An 18188-nucleotide genomic window follows, 5' to 3' on the forward strand; every position below is an offset into this window, starting at 1 on the left:
TGTATAAGATATCAATAAGAGATTTAAGTTTTAGAGTTTAGTGTCAATAGTCATTAAACTGGTCTGCTAGTCAGAAATGTTATTGCAGAAGTGCTAAAATGATCAAAAGATTTAAGAACAGTCTTACATCTGTAAAAAAATGTGCTTCTCTGTTTTTAGATCTTCTGTGTAGTTTAGTTCCAACAGGCAATATGCTATTTTGAAATGCTGTCAATATATAGCTTGCTAAAATAAAATGAAGACTACCACTAATTAAACATGATTAATGCAGAACGTAGACAAAGGCAGGCTGTTCAAAACCTGGGGATATTGAGCGATTCATGACTCACTGAATTACATTCAAAACATTCCTAGAATTGTTACATCATTTGCTGATCTGTGTTCATCTAACGACAATGTAAAGTCCATGTCTTCTCCATTTTTAAATGTTCAAAAAGCTGTTTTATCTGTTCTGTGATTTAATTGGTTCATTTATTTTAGTTCACAACCATTATATGCCTTTATGTGCTCCAAAGGCATATATTTGTACCAGAAGAAATGTCACTCTAACATATGTTGACATTGCCTATGCATCCATATTTACTTTGCAAAATTGCTTCACATGTCTCAGCTATAAAGATTTATGTTAATATAAATTGTTGTTTCCTTTGTGTCTGAGCATTTCTTGCTTCTAAAATCGTACACAACAAAAAGGATCAACAAGTTAAAGGGATACTAAACCTATTTTTTATGATTCAGATAGAGCATGCAATTTTAATCAACTTTCTAATTTACTTATATTATCAATTTGTTGTCATTCTCTTGCTATCTTTCTTTGAAAAGCCGAAATCTAAGCCTAGGAGCCGGACCATTTTTGGTTCAACACCTGGGTAGCGCTTGCATATTGGTGGCTAAATGTAGCCACCAATCAGCAAGTGCTATACAGGGTGCACTGCTGAACCAAAAATGGGCTAGCTCCTAAGTTAAGATTCCTGCTTTTGTAAATAAAGATAGTAAGAGAACGAAGAAAAAATAGGAGTAAATTAGAAAGTTGCTTAATCATGAATGAAAAAAAATGGATTATTCAATTTCACCACAAGAGGATTTTTAGACAAAGCAACAGCAAAAACTACTCTACCAATGTCAGATACATTGGGTCTTGGGATAGTGTACAGTTTTATAGCTTTACTTAATAGAAAAAAAAAACAAGAATAATTCTGGAGATATAAAACTTTAAAGTGGCAATCTATGATGTTGTGAATGCATTCACAGTGCTGAAAATAACAAAATCAAGTTTGGAGCATTGAATAATATGATTTTTTTATACTAGAGCATTAAAAATGTTAGTACTGATCTTGAGTATTATGTTAAATGGATAGAAAAGTCAGAATTAAACTTCCATGATTCAGAAAGAGTGTGTAATTTTAAGACACTTTTAAATTCACTTCTATTTTCAAATGTGCCTTGTTCTTTTGGTATCCCTTGATGAAAAAGAATACACACATATCCTGCACTAGTTGGAGCTAGCTGCTGATTGGTGCCTGCACACATTTGTCTCTTGTGATTGGCTAACTAGATGTGTTCAGCTGGCTGCCAGTAGTAAAGTGTTCCTTTATCAGTGGATAACAATAGAATAAAGCAAATTTGATAATAGAAGTAAACTGGACTATCTGAATCATGAAAGAAAATTTGGGGGTTTCCTGTCCTTTTAATCTAGAGTTCTGGAAGCATGTAATTCAGTTTAGGTCTATTTGAGATCAGATATCTGCATGATTTTGGGTAATTGTCAGGCCAATAGACAGAGTGATTGAATGACTGAGTATGCAGTGTTAAAATCCTCCTAAATGGTTTACAAGGCCCTTAACAAGTGTTTTTTTTTTTCCTTTAGAAATAACCCAGTACATTGTTTTTGTGCAAAGAAAAACTTTATATTTTAAAATAAGGAATATAGAAGTTAGAACATCTAAATGGAGATGAAAAATTGATTTTGATCATGGTTCAAGCACCAACAAATCTCTTTTGAAGATACCTAGCATAATGAGTTGGTAGTTAACACTTTTCCCCTGTGTCCATGATGGAACAAGAGAGTGTACATCTCTAAGCAACATCATTATAAAAGGGAAAGCTTTAAAAAAGGAATGCATTAAAGGGACTTTAAAGGGACACTGAACCCAACATTTTTCTTTTGTGATCTGGATAGATCATATAATTTTAAGCAACTTTCTAAATTACTCCTATTATCAATTTTTCTTCGTTCTCTTGCTATCTTTATTTGAAAAAGAAGGCATCTAAACTTTTTTGGGTTCAGTACTATGGACAGCACTTTTATATTGGTGGATGAATTTATCCACCAATCAGCAAGAACAACCCAGGTTGTTCACCAAAAATGGGCCGGCATCGAAACTTACATTCTTGAATTTCAAATAAAGATACCAAGAGAATGAAGAAAGAAAGAAAAAAATTGGGTTCAGTGTCCCTTTAAACACTAAATAAATCATTGATAGAATGATGTATTCAGAGCAAAGATTAGCCTGATAATAATATATGCATGTAATTGTTTTATTGCTATTATTTGTTTAAATATTGAAAATATAAAGGTAACATTTCAATGTCCATAAAGCAGAGGGTGCTGCCATATTGTAACTTAGGTTTCTTTTTCTGCTAAGGCCAATTAGGAACAGTTATAAATAGCTTACTAGATTGTGCAACCAATGACTGTGTGGAATATAGCTGTGTCTGCACTTACATTTTTAACAGGAATTTGGGAAGCCCACAATATTCAAAATTAAATTATAGGAAAGGACACAAAATAAATAATGAAAGTATATCGCAAAGTTGTTTTACTACATATAGTTAAACATTTTATATTAATATTTCAAAGTGCAGAAGATAGAACACTGCTCTACTTAACTGTATTTCACAGGTTCAAGTCCCACTCAATATAGTTAGTATTTTTTTTTTCAATACTATATTAGAGCTCAGACTGAGATAACTTAAATATCTTAAATTCAAGTCATTACAGTGTATGGTTTAAATACATCAAATGTAAGGTAAACTCATTTGCATAAAGGATTTGCTTGTAAACACATTTAGATTTAATCTGTTTCTATTATAGATTAGAAATCTATGTAGCTGCTATGATGAAATTTATAGGTTCAACTTATATTCTGCATAATAAATATATTTCTCTTTTTTAAATTATGTATTATTTATTATACAGAAATTACCAAAAGTTACAAAGATATTTATGGCTTATGTAGCATGTTTGTAAGTGAGACTTTAATATAGAAATGTCTGCATTGTAGCGATTTTTGGTTCAGCACCCTGGATAGTGCTTGCTTATTGGTGGCTATATTTAGCAAACCAATAAGCAAGCATAATCCAAGTCTGAACCAAAAATGGGCCGACTTCTAAGCTTTACATTCCTGCTTTTTAAAAACAGATATCATGAGAACGAAGAAAAACTGATAGGACTAAATTAAAAAGTTGCTTAAAATTGCCTGCTCTATCTAACCATGAAAGAAAACATTTAGGTATAGTATCCCTTTAAGTTTTCATTTCCAATAAGGCAACTGAAACACCACTTTTTTTTTACATTTGATTTAAACATTGTAAGGTTTTTGCCATTTTTCCTCATATTTTGAAAACTTATTAATTGTGGTACCTTAAACAGCTGCAAATCCATAAATCCTTTATGTTAATGTATCATTAAACGAATTTCCGTAAGGATATGCTTTTAAATCTATATTCTAGTATCTCTGGTTTATATAATTCTTGCAATTTAAGTATTCATGAATCCTGTAACAGAAGTGGTGCATATTCACGTATCAGTGATTTTGTTGTCTTATTAAGAAGCCGTATTGTGCACTTCTGTGTAGCGTGCACAATAAAGAGAGTTAGCTGAACAATTTTTGCAGTGGTTGCATTTCTCTTCATTATTCCTTAGGGTTCTTTTTATATTTGTTATGTAACTTTTAATCTGTGTAGAAAAACTGCAAAATTGTAACTCTGCTTTCTATTGTACAAGCTAATCCAAAGTGCAAGGCACAGCTGTCAAATTGATCTGTGAAAGTGCACTGCTTCTGTTGCAGGATGCAACAATATGGACTCCATTTACTGTTGGTCAAGCTGGCCTCCAAATTTAAAGGTATTTAAAACCCAATCTTATCTGTCATGATTCCAATAGAACATGCAATTTTAAACAACTTTCCAATTTACTTCTATTATCCAATTTGTGTAATTGAAACGAATATCTAGGTAAGCTAAGGAGCTGCTGATTGGTGGCTGCACATATATGCCTTGTGTTATTGGCTCACCCAACGTTTTAACTAGCTCACAGTAATGCATTGTTGCTTCTTCAACAAAGGGTACCAAGAGAATGAAGCAAATTAGCTAATAAAAGTAAATGGAAAAGTTGTCTAAAAGTGTATGCTCTATCTAAATCATGAAAGAAAACATTTGGGTTTTATGTTCCTTTAACATTTCATGGTGGGTAGTAAGCATGCTACTGTAGTTTTTCTCAGCAGTTTAATATCTCTTTAACTGTTCCCTTGTTTTGATTAATCAGACAGTTCATGCATATATACAGGTATTTTAACTGGAAAATAATTTTAAAAAAAAATCTGTGAAATTTAAATATATTTCTAAAGGAATTAGGACTTCTTGATAGTCAACAAGTATTTAAAAACTATCTCATTTGTATTCAATAGATGATATAATTGCAGTCTAGTTAAAATTACCAAGGCTCACCTAAGGTTGAATTGGTAATGTAGAGTCTGTATTATGACACCAAAAAAAATTACAGTGTAAATTCTCTTTAAGCCTTTCTCAAGTAGCTAAACAGAGCTCTGTTATTTAATACTGTATACCTGGAATAGTATGTAGCAACTTGATCTTGGTACTTAAAATAAAATCCCTGATCAATTTCTTTCTTGCAAATACAGAAGAGTATGGAAATTGCTCCACTTGCAAGATGTGAAAATTTACTACAAAATGATGAAAATATTCTGTTTTCCCAAGATTATTACTCATGGTTGCTTAGATCAGGCATGGTGAATTATGGGTAATTGTTAATGACAAAATATGTTCTTGTTTTTTTGTTTGTTTTTAATAAATGGATTCAGATAAACATGGGCATTTGTATATATTATGGATATATTTCTTCAGGGAGGTAAAGAGATGATTTGAAATATATTTCTAAAGTGCAGAGTATTATATGACTGGACATGGATTACATGCAAATCAATATTCATAGGAAAGCTTTCCAGGACTGCTGGTATCTCTTAAAGTACAGATTACCATGAAGCTGATTATGCTGACTCATTAGATGCCTATTCCCAGAGTATAGCTAAAAAGCGATAAAAAAGAATGACAGTCTCAAGAAGAAATGTTATTATCTAGTAACCTATTTTATCTGTACATATATTTAACACAAAAACACACTTTTAGAAAAAAAAAATATTCACCTCAGCTGTAATTTAAATACAAACACTAGAGAATTATTTTATTTCTACATGAAATGTGTTGGTGTAGGCAGATATCTTGTATGCTTTTTAAAATAATGAAAATAATTCTATCCAATGTTATGTGTGCTTATTTATAATGGAATAAAAATGTATAAAATACACTGACTTAAATGTCTGTGTTGATCCTGTGTACAAGTTTATCTTTATATTCAATTAGTATATACTATTTATGTTACTTAAGCAGAGTACACACAATACGTAATTTTTCAACTATGATGTACCTTTTAATCTTGAAAATATAAGGGCGATAAAAGAAGAAATATTAAAGGGACATGAAACTCCAAATTTTTCTTTCATGATTTAGGTAGAACATACAATTTTAAACAACTTTCCAGTTAATTTCTATTATCAAATTTGCTTCATTCTCTTGGTATCATTTGTTGAAGAAGCAGCAATGCACTACTGGGAGCTTGCTGACCACATGGGTTAGCCAATGAAAATCAATATATATATATATATATATATATATATATATATGCAGCCACCAATCAGCAGCTAGAACCTAGGTTCTTTGCTGCTCCTGAGCTTACTAAGATAAACCTTTCAGAAAAGGATAACAAGAGAAGGAAGCAAATTAAATAATAGAGTTAAATGGGAAAGTTGTTTAAAATTACATGCTCTTTTAGAATCATGAAATAAAATATTTGGGTTTCATGTCCCTTTAAAGGCAAAACTAAAAAACGAGTACCCTTCCCTATAGTTCGATGAATATAACCAATCCCCAAACTTTCCTAATCTCTTGCTGTCCGCATGCCTTCCTATTTCTGTGTTGTGCCTTTTAAGACATTTGGCATGCAGATTTTGTATGTCTAGTAGGTATTTAAAAAAATAAACCAAACAAATATATACATTTTTAAATTCACAAATACAGATATTTTAAAACTGAACCATGAACCACAGAGTAGTAAAGCAAACAACTTGACATTTGAAATTTATTGGAAATGATTTAAGTATTTTAATGAAGTTATTAAGTCATTAAAGCCTCACACCTTAAAATGAGTACTTAAAGGGACATGAAACCCACATTTCTTTCTTTAATGATTTAAATCAATGTAAATATTTGCATAGGAAATTAGAAAGAGTATGCAATTTTAAACAACTTTTTAATTTACTTCTTTTATCTAATTTGCTTCAGTCTCTTGATAAAAACGCATATCTAGATAGGCTCAGTAGCTGCTGATTGGTTGCTGCATATAGATGCCTCGTGTGATTGGCTCACCCATGTGCATTGCAATTTCTTCAACAAAGGATATCTAAAGAATGAAGCAAATTAGATAATAGATGTAAATTGGAATGTTGTTTAAAATTGTATTCTCTACCTGAATCATGAAAGAAAAAATTTGGGTTTAGTGTCCCTTTAACTAGAGAAGTAATGTTTCCATCATGTTTGCTGGGCTATATTAGATGAGAAATCTTGCACACTTAGGGCTAGATTATAAGTGAAGCACAAAATATCAGTTCTGGAATAGTGATATTTGTGCTCCACTTAGTAAAACCAGCGCATGCAAATGTGAACACAACCTCGCGTTCGCATTGCAAGGAAGCTATGTGCTCACGAGAGCGTACTTCTATAGGCTCCAATGGGAGCCACGTACTCATGCCATCAGACACGGCAAGAGAACTAGAGAAGCGATGGGCAGCAAATATAAATATATCTGTATATAAGCATATACATATATTTATAGCGAACACACAGTCCCCATAGACCGCAATGTAAAGGCACTTTTCAGTGCTGTTTTTTTGTTTTTTTTGCTTACACCCCACACCTGCCACTTTTAACCCCTAAAAACTGCTTAGTGCAGTTTTATTTTATTTTAAATGCTCATATGTTTCATTTGCCAAAAGGCAATGCACAAATTTTTGGGGGAGCAGTTGGAACCTCTGGAGTGTTGATTGCTACCGCAAGCTCACGGTAGCAATAACCAGCCACTTGAATTTGCATGTTTATGGGCATGCGATAAATTAGCCCTAAACTTGTAATCTAGCGCTTAATAAGTGTATCAAATTTTGTGGACATTGTTATCTCAGATGTACTTTGAATATTTCCCCCAATTTTTGTGGTGGGAGAATGTAGCATGATGCTGTTTATATTACTCTATATAGTCATTCATGTGCATAGTATATATGAGCTGTTAAGTACTGTCTATCAAAAAGAAAAAACAGCATTCATAAGGGGAACAAAATCACATTATTTGTGTTTATTTTAGCCCCAAAGTTTGAAACCATTCAGCTGGTGTAAAGTAATATTGACCTCCATTTTTCACTAACATTACACACTTCTTCATTCTGTTTTTAAAGTGCACAAAAAATGTCAGGAAACCTTAATTTGCATGTTAATTAATTAAACTTGCATGCTTCAGATAGAAGATGACATTTTAAACAAATTTGTTCTCTAGGTATCCTTTATTGAAGAGCATACCTAGGTAGGCTCAGGAGCTGCCATGCACAACTAGAAGCTAGCTGATTGATGAATGAACGTATATGCCTCTTGTCATTTGCTCAATCAATGGTTTTCAGCTATCTACCAGAAGTGCATTGCTGCTCCTTCAACAATGAATACCAAAACAACAAAGCACATTTTATAATAGAAGTAGAAAGGACATTTGTTTAAAATTGTGTTCTCTAAAACAATGAAAAGTTTAAAATTGGCTTCACTATCCATTTAACTATAAAACGATTATTTACATATTTAACAGCTTATTTTATACTATTGTTCTATAATGTTAAGGATAATTACTGGATTCATTTAAAAAAATATATATTAAAATACAAATATATTAAAAAATTATATTACAATAATTTTGGACCTCAAATAGTTCTTATATTAATGTGCTATTTTTTTTATTATTTATTTTGTAGATACACAGTAATTATTTATTTTTTGTTTACAAGTAAGTCTAATACATTGATACTGTTGCTGAAATATTTATAAATGTTGAAAATATATATCTGTTTGTTTTTTCACAGCAATTGGAAGGACCCTCATTCCTCGATACTTTAGTACAGTTTTTGAAGGAGGTGTTACAGACCTGCATTATATTCTCAAACACTCCAAAGAATCCTACCACAGCTCATCCATCACGGTGGACTGTAATCAATGCAGCATGGTCACTCAGCATGGGAAGCCCATGTTCACTAAGGTAATAACAAACATTTTACAAAGCTATTTTTTTTTCTTTTTCTTTGAGGCTGATTGATTTTTCCTCCTCCTGTAAAGCACTAGCCGGAAAAAAAAAAACATTTGATAGGATTTATTTTTATTTGTAAAAGTCGTTAAGGGACACTAAACTCAATTTTTCCTTTCATGATTCAGATAGAGCATGCAATTTTAGGCAGCTTTCCAATTTACTCCTATTATCAATTTGTCTTTGTTCTCTTGTTATCTTTATTTTAAAAGCAGGAATGTAAAGCTTAGGAGACGGTCAATTTTTTGGTTCAGAACCTGGGTTATACTTGCTTATTGGTTGCTAAATGTAGCCACCAATAAGCAAGCACTATCCAGGGTGCTGAACCTAAAATGGGCCGGCGCCTAAGCTTTACATTCCTGCTTTTTAAATAAAGATAGCAAGAGAACAAAGACAAATTGATAATAGGAGTAAAGTTGAAAGTTGCTTAAAATTGAATGTTCTATCTGAATCATTAAAGAAAAAAACTCGGATTAGTATCCCTTTAAGAAATAATTTTATTAAGAAATATCTTTATTAAGAAATAAAAATGTGAAAAGCTATATTTGTTTGGCTAAACATTCCATAAACAATAAGATGAACAATAAAACTTACATTAAAAAGATACCCCAAAAGCTGTACTACAGTGGTAAATTTAATAAATACTGTATGTGTGCGGGGGGCGCATGCGTGCATGTATGTGTGATATATTATATGAGCCTGCACAAATAAGCAATGAGAGGTTTCTGATTCCACAATTTTTAATAATCTTCTATATTTTTCTCTTTTAAATAATTTGTGTTACTGATCGCTTCCACAAAGACCACTCGTGTTGAGACACCAATTATAAAAAACAAGTTACAATCTATTGAACTCATTTAAGGCATTTATTCAATTTTCAGTAAATAGAATAACCTTTCTGTCTCTATCTCCCACCAAATTTCAAACAAATCCATTTAGTAGTTTGCAGTAATTTCATTGGTTGTTGATTTTGCTCATGCCTTCTTTTACATTTGCAACATAACAGTGCTATAGTTATCCTATTATATAAAGTATATCCTTGTATAACTTAGATGTTAATTTGTTACTTTAAGACAGGGTGAATTTTCATGGCTAATTATAACAAATTAATCCTAGATAACTTTAAATGAGCTTTAATTATGTGTGATTCTTGTGATCAATCAACAGTATCTAAAGAGTTTATAATTATTGTAAATAAAAAACAATGAATACATTGTTTTGATTTCTATATCAAATTAACACACAGTTTTAAATTAAATTATTTTTACACGAAGTGATATATTTTGTGTCCTTAAATAAATGTGGCATCCTCAACATCACACCATTATTGTTCATCAATGCAGACATCAGGAAATACCATCAAATATGGGTTTCAGGATATTCCTAGTGGAGTATAGGAGGATTACTCAGACACTAATTATCCACCTGTACACAAACATGAATATCTTCAAATCGCAGCCTAAATAAAGACAGGACAAAAACACTGGGCTGTAGCGATTCCCTTGCATCCTGGTTGTAATATTTTTCCTTTTAGTGATGTCATATGAAAAAACAAAGCAAATCGAAATTAATTATGGAAAATAACTTATAGATTAACCCCTTTTGTTGCCAGCAGGTCTGACAAATACATTAACAGAAAGGGTTAATTTAAATATTTGTTACAGTTTGTAATATAAATCTAGGATTGTTGGGTTGAAAATTCACATTCAGCCTATATTGGGTTTGATTACAAGTGGAGCAGTATTTAACGCTTCCGTTCAAGCGTTAACTCCGCTAGAAGTAATCTTTTTGCGCTCTGCGCAAATGATGAAAGTTAACTGTTTTTGCTTGCGTATAAAAAGCCAAACACCTGAGATCTCGTATCTTCGAGCCCTTCTAACTTTTTTGAGCAATCATTTTTTAAAATAATTTTTATTAGATAGTGTTATTATGAGTGTAACTGTACTTTGTAATGTATTTTTGATGTTTTGTGACACTTTTTTGTTTTGCGAAACAGCTAACCAGAGCTTTGAGGTTGCGCTATCCCAACCAGTGTTAACTTTATTTGCTCTCAAGTGATCGCGTTTACTTTCAACTTGTACAAACGAAAAACCTGACGTGCGCTAACACCCGCAATAAACCCTTTTTTGCTTGCGTGTAACTGTTAGCGCTCCACTCGTAATCTGGCCCATTATAGGTAAAAACAGGAGCATTATTTCATGATTCAGGTAGTGCATACATATTAAACAACTTTCAAATTTACTTCCGTTATTACATTTGCATTACTCTCTTGGTATCTTTTGTTGAAGGAGCAGCAATGCACTTCTGAGAAATAGCTAAACACATTGAGTGAACAAATGAGAGGCATATATGTGCAAGCACCAACCACCTAACTCCCAGTAGTGCATTGCTGTTCAAGAGCTGTAGTGCACTGCTGTTCAAGCCACCAATCAGCAAGCGCTATTCAGGTGCTGAACCAAAAATGGGCTGGGTCCTAAGCTTATATTCCTGCTTTTTCAAATAAAGATACCAAGAGAATAAAGAAAAATGTATATTAGGAGTAAATATTAAATTAAAATTGCATGCTCTACTAGAATCATCAAATAAAAAAATTGGGTTTCATATCCCTTTAATATCTCTGTTTATATAAGGAAACCATTATTGAGAAACTTTTGAATTAATTTTCCTATCGGATCTTATCTTTACAAAAGTATTTGAAGTACCTGTATGAACTAAGAAAATATTTATTGAGAAAACTTCCAAGAAAACGTCCTGATAAAAACTTTTTTAGTAGATTTTATTTTTTAAAGGATTCTCGTTCTGCATATTGTAAGATTATATATGTTTAATACTTTTTTGCTTAAATATATTGTTTATTAGCTTATTTAAGTATTTAATCATTTGATTGTCCCTTTTTGATACACAGTTGCTGACACTAATTTAAAGGGGCACACACACAGCTTCTTGTTTCTAATGTGTATTCATTTCTGGACTGGAGTTCTGAGGTTTCTCCACAAACAAGTGTGTTGCGTAAACTGTTGCAATTTCCAGCGCAATAAAGCCTTTGTCTTTCTAAATCTTTATCAGACAATTAGACTTACGCCCCCAAGAAAATGTTGTTTCAGGCAAAATTCTTGTTTCTGACTATTCGGGAAATTAGTTTCCTCCAAATATTCGTCGGCTGCACTATTCTGTATTCATTTAATTTAAAATTAAACAAATACTACATTTTAGTTAAACATTTACATTAGTTTTTGTTAAAACAAATGTACTTTTAAAGAATGATATTGTTTAATCCATTTCAGCTGGGGCATTATGGGTAAACAGTACATGTGTGTATGATGTGCTATTTATATGCATTATACTGTAACATTAATCTTTATACATTTTTCTAACAATTTTTAGTAAAAGGTCCCCTTATGTACAGTGAGAAATTACAGTTTTGCAAAAATGAAGCTGTACATTAGTTTCAATGGTAGGAATTGTGTCATTTTACAAAACAATTGGAGAAAAGTTTAAAATCCCACTTTTATAAACAGGAAAGGTTGCTGTCATTATTTGTACAAGATACTAATATCTCAAATTAGTAATCTTACTTCTAGAGTAAAACGAAAAAAACTAAACAAAACAATAAATGAAGTTAGACAAATGTATAATAAACAATTTTACAGTATAATGCATACCAATAACAACACACCATATACACATTTAGCTATTGCTTTGAAAGTGTAAAGATTAAGAGGACAGTAAGGTCAACATTAATCTTTCATGATTGAGATAGAACATAGAATTTTAAACAACTTTCCAATGAACTTATCTCATTTGTTTCATTCTCTTTATTTACTTTGTTGAAAAGCATACCTAGATAGCCTCAGAAGCAGCAATGCTCTACTGCGAACTAGCTGCTGATTATGCATACCAATAACAACACACCATATAAACATTTAGCTATTGCTTTGAAAGTGTAAAGATTAAGAGGACAGTAAGGTCAACATTAATCTTTCATGATTGAGATAGAACATAGAATTTTAAACAACTTTCCAATGAACTTATCTCATTTGTTTCATTCTCTTTATTTACTTTGTTGAAAAGCATACCTAGATAGCCTCAGAAGCAGCAATGCTCTACTGCGAACTAGCTGCTGATTGGAGGCTGCACACATATGCCTCTTGTCATTGGCTCACCTGATGTGCTTAGCTAGTAGCAACCAGTAGTGCAATGCTGCACCTTTAACAAAAGGAAACTGAATTAAATGTGATAAAAGAAGTAAAACAGAACATGCTCTGAATCATGAAAGAAACATTTTCAGTTTCATGTCTTTTTAATTTCAAACGTGAATTCCCACTGTACAATGGCATCAGTGTAAACACTTGTATTGCAAGGAATATTTCTGCTGTATTAGTGATCTGCATTTGGTTAATGTGAAACTGGTACATTTCTGGTAACTTAACAATTGGAAACACAATTTATTTATTCTACTTTGGTAACTTGCTCTAAAAGCAATTCTTGTGCTCATTCTTAAAGGGACAGTCTAGGCCAAAAATAAACTTTCATGATTCAGATAGAGCATGTAACTTTAAACAATTTTCCAATTTACTTTTATCACCAATTTTGCTTTGTTGACTTGGTATTTTTATTTGAAAGCTTAACCTAGGAGGTTCATATGCTAATTTCTTAGACCTTGAAGGCCACCTCTTTTCAGAATGCATTTTAACAGTTTTTCACCACTAGAGGGTGTTAGTTCACGTATTTCATATAGATAACACTGTGCTCGTGCACGTGAAGTTATCTGGGAGCAGGCAATGATTGGCTAGACTGCAAGTCTGTCAAAAGTACTGAAATAAAGGGGCAGTTTGCAGAGGCTTAGATACAAGATAATCACAGAGGTTAAAAGTATATTATTATAACTGTGTTGGTTATGCAAAACTGGAGAATGGGTAATAAAGGGATTATTTATCTTTTAAAACAATACAAATTCTGGTGTAGACTGTTCCTTTAATTACACATTTAGCCATCAGCTCCTTATTGGCAGTGTGTCTGGTTTAGATAGACTTACTCTTCAGGGTGTTAGCACCTGGTGAGGTATGGTACAGGGGAATAGGGGCTGAAACTTATTTGTTGGAGAATATATAACAAACAAGTAGAAAGGATTATATTTAGTATTTTTATAATAATAATAAAAAAATCACTTTACAAATGAGTTTGTTGCATTTACACATTGGGCTTTGTGTTTTAATCTACTATAAGTTTCAGATTTTGTCCTTTAAGTTTTACATAAATTAAACATTGTGGCCGAGATTATGCCACATCCCCTTTATAACTGCTTTGTGAAGTTTTAAATGAAAAAAAATAAAAATGCTCATACTTTTTAATTATGTTCAACAACTGTCCACTTGTTTGTCGATGTGAGTATTTGTGTATTTTCTTTTGGGGTAAGAGTGAGGTTATGGTTTTTTTCTCATTTAGAAATGTATGAGGAGTCTGTGCTTGAGTTCAAATCTAAAGGGAGTTTATAGAATATTGATAATAGGTGTTTTGCAGGTGTTCCAGACTTGCAGGCTAGTTCAAAAGGGGTTAAAGGACGGAAGAAGTTTTCTTTGTGTATATGTGTGCTTATATAGTTTCTGGCTTGGAAGTAAGATAACCAATGTATAAAGGAATATCTATTTCTTATTTAAGTGTTGTAAATTGTTTTAATGCTCCCAAGTGTACAATAGGTGAAATGGGGATATTGCCGGTAGAGTCTGTATTTTAGTATAATTTGGTCCCATATTTTCAGAGTGGCGGAAACTAAAGGATTTTCTCTCTTTGATGTAATTCTGTCTTATGGTTGAAGGCCGCAAATACTTCCCAAATTACTAGTTAATGTGAGGTCACCCTCCAGTTCCACCCATTGCTTGTTTGACAAACTTCTGTGCCAATTCCAGATACGGACTAATTGAGAGGCCTGATAGTACATTCAAATATTTGGGATACCCAAACCCCCTTTTTCTTTAGTTCTGTATGTTAGGTGTTTGGACATTCTAGGGCATTGGTCTTTCCAGATAAATTTGTTTATGAGCTTTTGAGTTTCTTTAAAAAAGGAGGTGGAAGGGCTATAGGGAAAGTTTGGAACAAGTATAAGATCTTTCTGAGCATTGCCATCTTAACTGCAGCTACTCTACCCAACCATGATAATAGTTTAGATTGCCATGATATGAGGTCTTGCTTAATACCAGTTAGTGGTGTAGTTATCTTCGTATAGTTCCTCCATAGATCAGGATATAAACGTGCCTAAGTATTTAATTTCATCAGCAGATATTTGGTATGGGTGATATTTTATTGATGTATTTTAGGGTGTTTAGGGGAATATTAATATTCAGAATTTCCGATTTGTTCATGTTTATTGAAAAGTTGGACTATAGGCTGTATAACGAAATTTCGTTTTGAAGATGTTTTAGGGTGTTAATGGGTTTGATTATGGTCAGCAGGACGTCATCCGTGAATAAAGAGGTTTTGTGTTCTTTGGTGCCTACTCTCGAGCCTTTGATTTGGGGGTTATCTCTAATTCTACTAGCCAAATTTTCCATAGCTAAGATGAAGAGAATCGGCAACAGGGGGCAGCCTTGTCTTGTTCCATTATGGATTGTGAAACTCTCGGACAGATCATCATTTACCTTAATATGTGCACTTGGTTTATTGTAGTGGGCAAGTACCTGGTCTATGAAATGATTGCTAAAGCCAAACCTAGACAGAGCAGCCGAAAGAAAATTTCAGCTAACTCTGTCAAAGGCCTTTTCTGTGTCTATAGCTAAAAAGTACAAATTGGTCTGGAATATATTTTGTGTTGCTGATCAATTGTAAGATTTTTATTGTATTGTCCCTGGCTTCTATTCCAGGAACAAATCCAGCTTGATCTCCATTAATCAGTCTTGGTAAAATTGAATTAAGTCTGTTTTCTATATTTTTTTATATATTTTAATGTCGTTATTCAGCAACGATATTGGTCTAAAATTTTGGGGTAATTCCGGTGGTTTCCCTAATTTAGGGAGGACCGTGAAGTGAGGTGTCAGAATATCTTTAAAGGAGAAATAGTATTTAGTATTGTAGCCATCTGGGCCTGGGGCTTTTCTGGTTGGCATGTTTGATATTGTGTGTGAAACTTCTCTATATGTAATGGGAGAGTCTAAGAATATTTTATCATATGTCGTTATGGTGGGTAATGTTGTGTCCTGTAAGTATTTAGAAAAGGTTAGCTGGGGGTCAATTGGGGGATTGGTGTTTGTATTTGAAATATTTTATTATGATATGTAGTATTGAAGGAAGGCTTCTGCTATTTTGTTAGTAGAGTCAATAGGCTCTCCTTTTTCATTTTTGAGTTGGTTAACATATGTCCAATATTTTTTCCTGTTTAGCTGTCTAGCTATTATCCACCCTGTTTTGTTGTTCTCTGCATTGAATTTAGCATTAGTGTATGTATATCCGCGGTGGGTCTGAAAATAATTGTTTAAGTTTTCTCTAGCCTTAGTCAGATTTTCTAGTAAAGATTGATCAGATGGGGTGGCCTTGTGTAGCGACTCATAATTAGCTAGCTCCTACAGTAAGTTTTATGCATTCTCCCCGAATTTTACATTTGTGGGCCAGCCAATTTGCGTATGGATTAGTGTCTTGAATTTTATTAAATTGAAAAAATTCAGTGAGGCTTTTTTGTAGTGATGCAAACGTTAAGCTGTCAGTAAATATAGAATTATCGAGCCTCCAATTGAATTTGAAAGATAGAGTATTAGGCCAATTTAGTTTGCATACGACCACAGAATGATCTGACCATGTGATTTGAGTTATCTGTGATGAGGAAATGTAGTTAAACCCCTGATGATTTGTCATTATGTAGTCTAATCTAGAATACTTTAAAAATGGGTGTGAGAAGAAAGTATAGTCCCTAATGGAGGGATGTTGTGTCCCAAATATGTCTAACATATGTAGCTGTTGTAGAGATTTACCTGCCGATCTGATTAATGGTTTTGGTGTATTGGGGTTGTTTGTAGAACTGTCCAGGCTAGGATCTAAGGTAATATTGAAATCGCCTCCCAGAAAAATGGGTCCCTTAGCTACTTCTAATAGAGTATTTGTACATGTACAAAATAATTTTGCATGACCCTTGTTTGTGGCATATAAGTTAGCAATTGTTATTATGCTACCGTAAAGTAAGCCCACAACAATAAAAATTCTACCTTCTTCGTCTTTGTGTTGGGATAGTAATGTGAAGGGGATATTTTTCTTTATTAGTATAGCTACTCCGTTATGTTTGGTCGAGTTGGAACTGAAGAAGTGTGATGAATAGTAATGCAGTGGCAATTTGGGTTCATGAGCTAATTTAAAATGTTTTTCTTGTATAAGAACTTTAGAGGCATCCTTTTTATAAAAATCATGCAGTGCCATGGATCTTTTATTAGTTGAGTGGAAACCCTTGACATTTTGGGTTAGTATTGTTATGTGGTGATGTGTTTGGTTGGGTACCTTACGACTCATCTTAGTAGTGTTGAATAAGATTCAGGGGTGTCCGTCCATCTTGACCAATGTGATAGAAGATGAGATCTCCATAGATTTTGAAACTTAGATAGCAAACATGAGTACATTTATGGTTACTAGTTAAAATAGCGACATGTAGCACACAAAGTTGTGAATGGTTTTACGCGTTTCGGCGTTATCAGTACTCATAAACCTGGAAAGGCACAGGTGAGTGCCATTTAAAAAGGATTGTTCAATATCGGTCATTGGTTGGTGTTAAACACACCCCTATTAACCAATTATTTACTGAATCAACACAATCAAATTCAAAAGAGCATGAATGATAATATACAGTACATGAAATGCAAAACATCAGCATATAATTTAACAACATAGTGTCAACTTCAAACGACTATAATATAATACAAGATGAATAGCAGAAGGAGATTGAACTAAGTCACAATACATACTTGTATAATGGCTGCATATATTCACAAGCGTTGTATTGAACTATGATATAAATCTGCACAATAATATATACAATATAAATATATAACCACAATAGAGCCATACCATGTTTATAACGCTAGACTCAATGCACTTGTATATTATATTTTTGCAACGAAGCATGAAAAAATATATGTATATCCTAACAAATGTACAGTTAAGAGCACAAAAGAATACAAAACATTGTTTGTCATTGTTAGATATATACGACAAGTGAATAGTTAATCTAGACTTTCATAAGTTACTCAGATAATATAAAATAATATAAAAGTATGTCAAGTTATCAAGAGTTGAGTGAAGGGTGGTGGAAAACAAGGAGCAGATGGCTGCAAGGCAGTGGTGCACCGGAGCACAAGACCTTTATTTCCAATGATTGATAATATCAAATTCCGAGTTAAATCCATGTGGAAATTGTGTATGGAGTTTCATGATCCAGTACACCTCTTGCCTTGCCAGCAGCTGGTCCCTGTATTGTTTCAATAGCTCACCATTTGAAAGACTTGATGTCTTTGTTGTGTACATTTAA

At 32.8% G+C, this 18188-nt stretch overlaps 1 protein-coding gene across 2 annotated transcripts in view; it reads left to right on the plus strand.

Moving 5' to 3' along the window:
* The window catches only part of LDB2 (LIM domain binding 2), a 653506-nt gene that overhangs the window by 468757 nt on the left and 166561 nt on the right, over nt 1-18188 (plus strand). For both annotated transcript variants that reach the window (XM_053704113.1, XM_053704114.1), the window contains exon 3: nt 8472-8644. In XM_053704113.1, the coding sequence (XP_053560088.1) occupies nt 8472-8644 (173 nt within the window). The remainder of the gene's footprint in view (nt 1-8471; nt 8645-18188) is intronic.

The sequence above is a fragment of the Bombina bombina genome, chromosome 2 (assembly GCF_027579735.1).
Source record: "Bombina bombina isolate aBomBom1 chromosome 2, aBomBom1.pri, whole genome shotgun sequence".
NCBI lineage: Eukaryota > Metazoa > Chordata > Amphibia > Anura > Bombinatoridae > Bombina > Bombina bombina.